Source organism: Thermobia domestica, chromosome 1 (assembly GCF_964235325.1).
Source record: "Thermobia domestica chromosome 1, izTheDome1.hap1.1, whole genome shotgun sequence".
Classification (NCBI taxonomy): Eukaryota; Metazoa; Arthropoda; class Insecta; order Zygentoma; family Lepismatidae; genus Thermobia; species Thermobia domestica.
In genome coordinates this window covers 96,100,534-96,111,607 of record NC_137454.1, presented here as the reverse complement: position 1 = coordinate 96,111,607, position 11,074 = coordinate 96,100,534, and the positions used below count along the sequence as shown (strand labels likewise).

The 11,074-nt window shown below is 37.0% G+C and overlaps 2 protein-coding genes across 2 annotated transcripts; both read left to right on the top strand.

Annotated features, from left to right (window-relative positions):
• The first annotated feature begins 3,790 nt into the window (after positions 1-3,790).
• Positions 3,791-9,805, top strand: LOC145690703 (E3 SUMO-protein ligase ZBED1-like). Its single transcript, XM_081765903.1, has 2 exons — positions 3,791-4,026; positions 9,085-9,805. The coding sequence occupies exons 1-2, from the start codon at positions 3,791-3,793 to the stop codon at positions 9,803-9,805; spliced, it is 957 nt and encodes a 318-aa protein (XP_081622029.1).
• Positions 9,806-9,812: 7 nt separating this feature from the next.
• On the top strand, positions 9,813-10,826 carry LOC145690645 (E3 SUMO-protein ligase ZBED1-like). The gene has a single exon (XM_081765781.1). The coding sequence runs from the start codon at positions 9,813-9,815 to the stop codon at positions 10,824-10,826; it is 1,014 nt and encodes a 337-aa protein (XP_081621907.1).
• Positions 10,827-11,074: the final 248 nt, after the last annotated feature.

The following is an 11,074-nucleotide window of genomic DNA, read 5'->3' as shown; positions in this document are numbered from 1 at the left end:
TATGGTGTTGTTAAATGTTTATTCGTTAAAAAAAAAGAAAGAAAGAAAAGAAAAAGAAAATGTTTGTGGCAAGTCAGCTGAGACAGTGAAGTGAAATGCTCTGCGGCACTAAAACGTGCCGAAGCATTTGTGCGATCGAGTTTCTCTTAGAACGTTGTGTTTAATATCATGTTATTGTTTTATCAGAATGTTGTGTTTAATATATTATTGTTTTATCAGAATATATTTTCCAATGGTGTTTTTGCCCTATAGGCAAAACGTGGTAAATAAAACCCCTAAAGTGTCGTACAAATAATAATTTTCAAACATAACTGTTTTTGTGTTATATTAACATTTCAGTCCGGCCTACCACGTACTATAGAATACCTAGATAGTAATTTGAAATTCAGATATTATATATATATAATTACTGTATTAGTATTCGACTTACCGCCATCCTTAGGTAATCCTTTGATTATGCAGCTGTAAGTTAGACTGTCGTACACTCTTAGATTGAACATTAGTTCAAAATAAGGCAATAAATAAATAAATAAAAATTCAAGTGAATTGCATTACACGCTTTGGTTGACGATCTCAAGCAGATATAGGTTATACAAATAGTATATATAATCAAGTTTCTAAAAAGTATAGAGCCTTTGAAGGTCAAAATAGATAATGCATTTATTGTGATTTCAAAATACGGTAACATGAAATCTTATGCAACATTTTGTTCAATGACCTCATGTCATTTTTCTAGCAACACCATCATCTCTATAAAACTTTTGTGGTTTCTGGTTTAAAAAAAAAAAAAAAAAAAAAAAAATGACACGTGATTCTCATAGGCCTCTTGAAAATTAACTTAATACCATTCAGGAAGTTCTGCATTGGCTGAAATAAATGATAGTCTGACTGTGGCAAGTCCGAGCTTGTGGTGAATGGATTAAAGTCTCCCAGCTAGGTTTTTTCAACTTCTAAACAGCTATTAAAAGTGTATGCGGTCCGACGTTGTCAACGTGGTATACAACACCCTTTGTGGATCAGTTAGAGCACAGAGCTAGATGTACTCGCGCTAATTGTCGATAGTACAAATCTGAGTTTCGTTCTGTCCATTGGTAGCAGTTCGTGCTGCATGATGCATTTCGAGTCTCACCATACACAAAACACTTCGTGGTCGTCATTGTGAACTTTGCCACAGACTGTGGAGCTTCTTCTCGCTTTGATCACAATATTTTTTGCGCATTGTTGTCGTAGGCTATACACTTTTTATCACTCGTGACCAACCACTTCAGAAATGGCTCCAGTTCGTTATGTTATGGAAATTCGATCGATTACGTATTCGATCGAGCCTCTTTTTATAGCTAGGTTTCTCTAAATGGTTTAATACTGTTCAATGATAGGTATTTGTCATTGGCAATGCCATGACTGCTTACATTCCGACCTTGCTCGACTTTTGCTAGAATAGCATCCACTTTCGCTATGATTGGTCGCCCACTGTGAGGAGCACCTTGAACTTGAAGTTACCAGAACAAAATCGACTGAACCAATTTTTTTGACTATAGCATTTAGGTAACGTATCTTGCCCATAAATAGCACAAATTCGCAGCGTGATACTTTACCTCTAATCATTAGAATTCCAACATTTTTTGCACGTCTACTAGCTTCAGCTATCAGCTGCCAAATGCCATGATGTCTGATCCACTGCGACTTATATACCCTGAGATTTGGGATATGTAAAAGGCCCAATATTTTTTAGACTACGTATGCTTTCGAAAGGGACAAGAGTAGGATCGTCCGTAGAACATTCTGAATAATAAGTACTCACTTGAAAAATAAATTGAGTTGAAAAATTCTAGTTGAGACAACTTTGGTGTAGAATGATACTCGTATTAATTGATTGTTGCTAGAAAATGGCATATTTCTAAAGTTCTTCACCTGTGTTTGAAGGCATTCATCGGTCCGAACGTCATTTCTTAATTCTCTCAAAATAAAGGAAAGGAAAAGAAGTAAAACGTTTCTCTGGGTAATTTTCTATCAAGCAAATTAGTGAGTGTCTTTGGAATGATCGTCATTCTTGCTCAATTTGTCATGTAAGGTTACTATGCTTGAATTTTTTTCAACACAAATTCTTTGACAATGGGATACGTACTGTTGCTCTAGCTAGTATTTTCTAAGTACTAGTACTTCCAGAATTACGTAAGTAATGCGTTCTGCAACCTGTACTGCTTTACGTAATTTGATTTTTACTAGGGCTGTTCCTAATTCCGGAATTTTTCGGAACGGAAATTCCAATTCCGGAATCGGAACACAGTTTCAAGACGTTCCGGAATTTCGAAACATCCCGGAACTTCTTATTGAAAAAATAATTTTTGCTGTTATCCCGAACTGAGAGGTGTGCGCAAAGCTTAGCTTCGAAACTGGATATTGATTCCGCTGTGCTGAAGGAAGTTTTGGTCCACGGCAACTGGTTTGTTTCATTCTCTAGATCCGTTCACTGTGAACGATTGCGCATAAGATTTGGAACTTTGTCTGGTTATCCATAAAGTCTCAATCATAAGTGATTCAGTGTAAATTCCGTGATTTTGTTGCAGAAATCGGAACATAGAAATTCGAGCTAGTTCTTCCCTTTAGTTTAGTTTATCTTCCAAGAAACACCTTTTTTATGAACCACTTTGTATATTCTTTTTGTATAATGAATACCGACTGTACCTTTTCCATTTATACGAGACAACCCTAACAAGAAATTGAACTGCATATCTTTTGATGTATGGCCATTGTTAAGTATAAGTACCTGAAGGAGGGGCAGAGAATCATTTAAAAGAAAATACGATTTTCAGTAATTAAAGGGATAGGATAGTCTGAAATATTTGAAAAAAAATTGACCAGTATTTCCGGTGGTCCCACACCCCTGCTTACTGGGAGGGAAGTAGAAATTATTTGTCAATAATCTAAAGAGGAACATGATTCCCAACCCACCGACGTCCGTGCTTTGTTGCTAGATTTTTTTTCTCGATAGTTGGTTGATGGCTTGGCATTTTAATTTGTGATAATCTGCAATAGTACACAGAATATTATTTTGCTAAGTCAGGTGTTTCCGTTTTGTGAACAAATAGATCATTTCGTTGACTAAAGCTTGATGTGCATATGTAACATGACGTGAACACTAGAGTATAGTTTTCGTGGCATTTCAGTATGCCATAGCATAGCATACGCTATGAAGCAGTGTCCTTTTGGAAATAAGACGCTTTTGTATTAAACAATCTGAAATAATATCCTACAAGGGATAAAAGCGAATTTACATGACGTACCCAAAGCACCGAATTTATCGCGCCAAAATCAGAGCTTGGCTTGTGAGCTTGTTTTTAATGTTTGGTAGGTCTATGTGAATCGATACTTTCCCGAATTGTAGACGCTTACAAGCGTATGTGTTCACCACATGAGCATGGAATTGGCAGACCGTCATTGGATTGGACCACACCTAGCGTAAGTTATACCCCTATCAACGCCTAGCCACAGGCACGTGAATGTTTTAACATAGGAGAGGAACTCCTCTGAGTCACCGGTGTCCAATCTACTTCCAATTTCAACGTTCTTGTAATGAATGCTTTTCATATGGACACGTGCGCTCTAGTACACTACTTCTGAAGTACTCACCCGATCTCTTCCGTTATTCGGGACCTACCGAATTTGCTAACTCTTTTCATTGTTTGGTACTGTCCCGAATTTTTTGACTCTGTCGCAGTCTCTCCAGCAGTAATAGACTTTTCACAACGAGTTGGAGGTTTCGTAGTACAGTCAACGAAACAGAAGCACAATGAAATCTTATACGTGGAAGTACTTTAAACGAATAGAAGGAAAGGCTGAAGTACGATGTACAGTTATTAATTGCTCGGCTGTTGTTCCTATAAAAGGTGGCAGTACAACCTGCATGATTGCGCACTTAAAAAGGCGTCATCCAATAATATGGACCCAAGAAAGACTGAAGACTGCGGAAGATGATCCACGGGACGAGGGGGAAGCAGAAACAGCAGAACTTTCAATTGTCCACAGGTAAAATTTCATATGTTTTACATAAGGTGACCAGATTACTCTTTTGAAGGTTCCTATTATTATTATTATTATTATTATTATTATTATTATTATTATTATTATTATTATTATTATTATTATTATTTCTTCAAACTGTTTGTATAAAGCGGTCGTTTCTAAAAGAGCCCTTACTGTCTCACGTTATTTTTACTGATCAATTTATATTTCCAAACAACAAACTGCAAATTTTTATTTCACACATTGTCAATTAAGAGTCAATAATCAACTTACAGGCTCTCGTGAAAGTGGATAAAAGAGTCAAGAAAGATACTAGAAAATAATTGAAGTGGAACTCCTGCCCTTTACTAAGTTTACCTATATTTGGGCACCTATATTTACATGAAGAAAGCATTTGTTCAACTTTCAGACAATCGTCATTCAAGAGTCAATAATTTATAATAATAATAATAATAATAATAATAATAATAGTAATAATAATAATGAAAAAAGGAACGTAAACACCTAGGTGTGTGAGGAAAAAGCTCATTTTCAATATAAAGTAGCATGTCACAGCTGAGACACACTAGGATAGAGAGAGATGGGTTTATAGCGGTACGCACCAGTTTGCGTGGGTCAATGAAAACTTGAATCACCACCCACCATGACCCACTCTGACCCACCGTGACCCACTCTGACCCACCACCCACCATGAACCATTCTCATATACTGTGACCTACTCTCACCAAAATCCATCATCAACTCTGACACGTGATTCATAGCCTCTCTACTGACTAAAGAGTTTACACTTAAAAAAAAAAGAAAAAACGAAATTGTCACTAATCGGAGTTCAAATTTCTGGGGTCAATCGCTCAAGCACCACTCTGTTACAATAACGGTTGATCTGACCTTTACGATATAAAATGGTAGTGTCGTAGAAAATCGAGGTGAGAGGAAATTAGTGTGTGCCTAAAATATTATATTAGGAGAGTATTCTTGCAAGTGTTAATTTCTCAACTCATTCCAAAAGAAATTTCTATTCGCAGGAAAATACCCCTGAACAATATGTAAAAGGTTATGATTCCTCAGTTCACAGTATTTTTCTCACAAAAGACTTGAAAAATCAGTTTTTCATAGCTATTAAAGGATCTCGGGTACACTCTGTGAGAATATCTCCATAAAATATACTTGTAATTTCACCAGGACACCAAGTTAAAGTAAGTTACAAAATGCATAATTGCAATTGTTATGAATATTTATTCAAAGTAGTTTATGGGGCCGCGGTGTCTCAGTGGTATAGCGTTCACCTCCTGGTGGTTCGGTGCTTGAGGTTCCTGGTTCGATCTTAGCTCGCATCGTGTGGAATTTGTGGTGGACAAACACCGTGCTCGTGAGTTTTCTCGGGGTTCTCCCGTTTCCTCCCTCTTTCTTCATTCCACCATTTCATTCATTTCTCATCATCACCATCTCCTTTAGCCTAACCGGCTTAACTGTGAGACGTAAAACTTAAAGATTTCATTTCATTTTCAAAGTAGATTGCCTTCTAGTTTATAAAAAACAAAGAATAGACTTATTAAAAATTAGGTACAAAGTTGAATAACACAAATAAGCCATTAGTAATACAAGTATGCATTTTCCATAACTCGTAATTTGCCACTTTAAAACAAATCCGAAATCGGGTTTCTTTCCTGTTGCCCTCCAGTTTTTTCGTGGTAAATCATCCGCAGCAGAATGATGGCCATCCTTCAGCCAAAAAATAATTAGCTCGTCTACTTTGAGCTTATCTAACAGTGGGCCATCAATATTGGTGAACAACAAGTTAGACAATGTTGAGCACTTAGTCTATTTCTAATATTAGTCATCTGTAAATTCATAAGGGGAAATCCCCGTTCGCACTCTGTCGTGGAAATTGATAATACTTCTATTTCTGCAACTCCTCATCGACAATCTGCTTGTCGGTCAGTTCTGAAATATTCAGCAAGTAATATCATCTCTCTATCGCCATACAGTATCTTTTCCATATTGACCATGTCAGTTGGCAATGTCGACTCATGGAGAACAGAAACTTCATCTACCACACCTTCGATAGGGAATCATGTGCATAAATTATCAATTAAAGCCTGATAAACTGGTGATTTCTTATTTGTTTATAAATTTAATTTTTGTAATTACACATGAAGTTTTGATGACATTACCAAGTTCCCTCCCCCTAGAAAGCAAAAGGGAAAGAGGTTCCTGGGAAGTGTTCAGAGGTGCCTGGGAATTTCCCCCTTCTTCCCCTTCAATTACCACACTGCTGTTTGTCATGGGCCAAATTACGATAAATTTCAATTAAATTATTATAGTATAATTATTTCCTTGTTGAATTATCGATACTCTTCAGTGGAGAAAAGGATGAAATTTGAAAGTCCCAAATCAAGGTAAGCAGACCAACGTAAAGGGAAAAAAATGTACAATTTTACATATGCGTACAATCCAAACTTAAAATTTCCGTGTAATTAAGCTTACAGTACAAATGTCATGTCTATTTTTCTCACAACTTTATGAGTTGATTGCCCCGTGCTGTAAACGCTCCATATAATAAACATAAGCTTCAGCAATTATTATAGTAGAAAGCATGGATATATGAAGCGAAGCACTGTATTTTTTGTTTCTGAATATTATCTCAACTAATATCGATCGTTTTCGATCATTTTTACAAACCAACTAACTATCAATTTTCCATATATAGAAAGTCTCCCCCCCATAAAGGAGAATTTTAAAAAAATGCTAGGACACACTTTTTTTTTTTTTTATTAAAGAGCTAATACACTGAATTTCAGTTCCGTAATTTTAACGGCTTGCGAGATACTTAATTTTTTTTCGAAAAAATTCGGATCCCCACTACCTTCTTATGATATGTATTATATCAAAGGGATATAACATCCCAGTTTGGATTAAGGCCTAACTATATACCAAAAGTCATTTCATTTGACTTTGCAATTTGCCGTGATGATCAGGCACACACAGTTACATTCATTTTTTTATATAATAATTTATATATAGCAGTAATTTAAAAATGTATTTTTTTCCAGTAGTTAGCTCGTCTAAAAACTCACAGGCCTGGAAAGCCAAGTAGTAGTATAAGTCCTATTTGTATTATTACAATTACGAATATCAATATCCAAAAGTGCCTGAAGTTCTTTTTTCACTTAGTTATACTCACCTCAGGTAAGTAGAGAGAAACAAATGGAAAAGGAAGGGAAATGGAAGTCTTGAAAGTAAAACGCAGATAAATTTACCAGTCTCCAGGAGATACTGTTTACAATGCAGTGAGCAGAGTGAGTCGGTAGATCAGACTGAGTCGATAGGTCGCAGTGGGTCATGGTGTGTGTTGGGTCGCAGTGGGTCACGGTTGGTGGTGGATCGCCGTGGGTTACATGCTGTTGACCCACTGACCCACTCAGAAAACTTGACCCACTCCATCTCTGGTACGCACATATGCACAGCAAAATCACTGAATTTGTTATTTGGGAACTTCGTAAATTTTGGAAAACCTGTTCAAGTCCGTTTCATGAAAACTGAGTATCACTGAATTTTCACATCCACACAGCAAGAGACGATAGATTTCTCACTTCAGCCGTGCTGATTTCTTTGTAAGGCTACTTAAGAGCCCTTCGTACCGCGGAATTAAACTACCGCTAATTTTACCGTTTTTCTGTATTATCTTCAAAACAGATAAAATAACCGAAAAGTGAAAAGCGGGCCGCCTAGACAATATTATTTTGCATATGATATCATAACCAAGAGTCACTTTGTTTCTTTCATTTTGAACTCATTTATAGGCCTGCCATATGTTTGGGGGCTTCTAAGTGGCTGCGAAACAAGAGAAACTAAGTAACTCGTGGTAACGATATCGCATGCAAAATAATATCTAGGCGACCCGCTTTTCACTTTTCGACTATTTTTATCTGATTTGAAGATATTACAGAAAAATGGTAAAATTAGTGTTAGTTTAATTTCTCGGTACGAATAGCTCTTAAACGCCCACTCGGTGCCAAAAGTCAAGTAAATTTTAAATAGATTTCTCTCTTTTACGCGTAGCAAGTTTTCCTGCCAGTGGGACACCAGTATCTTGCGACGCTTTGCGCAAGAGGGGGGGGGGGGGGAGTGGGAGAGTGTTAACGTTGTGATCCCTTTTGGCTAAAATGAAAATTTTGATAGATCTTTTATGCGTGTATTATGGCATCTTACCTTCTTCAATTGCATTAATTTTGTTAGATGATCTGTCGTAAAGAAGCTATCTCCTCAAAGATGGCACGAGATATGCTAGAGGTCACTGGATTCGGTTACGAATATTTGTCATTATTCAACTATTTAGCAACATAATGTAGGCACATATGCCAATTATTGCTACCAGCGATGTATATTTTTCCATGTAACATTGGAATCCTGTAACTAAAAAATGGGTTTTAATCTCTGATCCTGTAACTCAGCATCCCTTAATACCCGTGGTCCTGTTTTGCTACAACACAAAACTTCACCTTCGTCTAAGTTTAATCCAGATTGCACTGGCCTGACTTTGATCAGCCTTGTGTAGTACCACAATAAAATTAACACACGAATTTAGGGACAGCCTATAATAATAAGCGAGTTGTAATTGAAAGAATAAACGTTTCTGTTCCCCACGCTATGCTACTTACAGTCCATTAAGCTTTCCACAAAGATGTAAAGATTACGTTACAATTTAATACTAAAATGGAACGGCTCGGTGACATAGGTGACTACGCGTCGCAGAGGGACATTTTGAGTTATGCAGTAAAATGGATTTTGAATTATATATTCTGTGGGCAAGAACCCACTATTTGCAACGCGGCGAAATTGACATGAAAGTCTGCATGGTATATATAAACTTTAACTCTCATTTATTCAAACTTCCTTGATGGCGCTAAGTCACCTCTAGCTCTGGGCCATCCAAATATCCAAGAACTGGTTACTGTGTGTGTAAAGATACAAATTGGAGCGTTATGAGTCTGTGAGTTTTCAGCTCTGTCATGCTGGAAGCAAACATTTCACTCCATCTCCTCTCTTTCTCTGTTACAGTGACATAGTACTTCCCTCAACCTCCAGCGCTCAGCCGGAGAACGTTTCCCGTTCAACGGAACCAATGAGCATTTCCGGGAAGACACAGACACAGCTCACTCATTTTCGCCTTCCGGATAGTAAAACAAATGAAAAGTATCGGAATGCTGTTGCATATTGGCTTGCAATTGATATGATGCCTTATTCAGCAGTTGAGAAAGACGGTTTCAAGCATCTAATGTCAGTGTTATGTCCTAATTTTCACGTACCTGGCAGGAAGTGTTTTGTTGAATCCAAAATACCTGCTTTGTACAATGCAACGTCAGAATTACTAAAAGTTGAATTGGCAGACGCTAATAACGTTGCGCTAACAACAGACTGTTGGACGTCGGCCTCCGAACATCCGTTTATGGCTGTTACCGCGCACTTTATTAACAGCAGCTTTGAAATGAAGAGTTATTGCCTCAACTGTACTTCTCTGGATGTTGATCACACTGCAGCAAATCTTCTGAGTGCCTTAAATTACAGCCTGGAGTTGTGGGAAATACCGCAGGAAAAGGTTTCTTGTGTAACAACGGACAACGGATCTAACATTGTTAAAGCCATTGGTGAATTAAGTGCTTACCGCCATTTGAATTGTTTCGGTCACACATTAAATATTGGAGTAACTAACGCTTTTAAAGAACAACCCACATGTGGAGTTATCGAGAAGATAAAAAGAATCAGGGGAATCATGTCATAGTCATAAAATGAAACGTGCTTTACAAAAGGAACAAGAAGCTTTAGGACTACCATATAAAATGATACCATCAGTGACACCGACAAGGTGGTGGTCTCTTATTCCATTGATTCAGTTCGTTATAGAACAACAGGCTGCACTCGCCAAGTTCCTTTCCCAGACAAAACATAGGTCTCTTATTCTGCAACAGAAAGAAGTTAAGCTTCTAGAGATGATTTTATCGCTAATTTTACCCCTACAAATGATGAATGACAATATGTCTGCTGAAAAATCAGTGACAGCTTCAGCAATCCGTCCTCTTTATGAGCAAGTAAAAAGTGAATTTCAAGCAGATGATAATGATGATGATGAACAAATGCTTACGTCCAGTGAGACTTACTTGTCTGGTTATGATTCTCTTCAAGAAGAAGAAGAAGAAGAAGAAGAAGGTAGTGAAGTGGTACTGAAACTGGCTTTGAAAGATGTTCAAGTTCATATGAAAAAGGTAATTTTAGAACCCTTGCATGATAGGTATGACACCAAGGAAGAAACCAGAATCCTTCTTAAGATTTGTTCCTTTTTCGACCCAAGATTTAAAATTGAACCAGCAGGAAACGATGTCGATGTAGTGAAGGCAGCTGTTTTAGCAGAATTAAAAGATATTGCCATAAAAGATAACTCTGGTAGTGTTCAAAGAAACGTTCCGAAGAAAGGATTTGCAAGTTACTTGAAACGGAAAAAAGTTGAACAAGGTACTGTTGAACAAAGTGAAATCGTTGAAATGAATAGATACTTAAATCTTGGAAACGCTGAATTGGAAGAAGATCCACTTACTTTGTGGAAAAATCATTCTTCTCTACTCCCCAGGTTAGCACAGTTGGCAAAAAAATATTTGAGCATTCCTGCCACAAGTGTACCTAGTGAAAGAGTATTTAGTTGTAGAGGTAATGTAGTGACAGACCACAGACACTCTCTTACACCTGAACATGCCGAGCAGTTGATATTTTTGTCCATGAACAAATCCATTGTTTCAAAAGCTCTTTAAGTATGTTAAGTTAAAATACATTCTTTAATCATTTGAGAATCTTCATAGGATGTAATAATTCTGTGGTGTTATGGCAAAGCTTGGTACGCCTATGTTACTTTTAACAACGATTCATGAAATTAACTTTCCACTCCAGTAAAGGATTTAAATTATCGTAATAGTTGGTTTTTATATGCTTTAAACGAATATTTGCCACCATTGTGATTTTTTCTTTTCCCGTAATTAAAACATATTTTCTAGCGTTTATA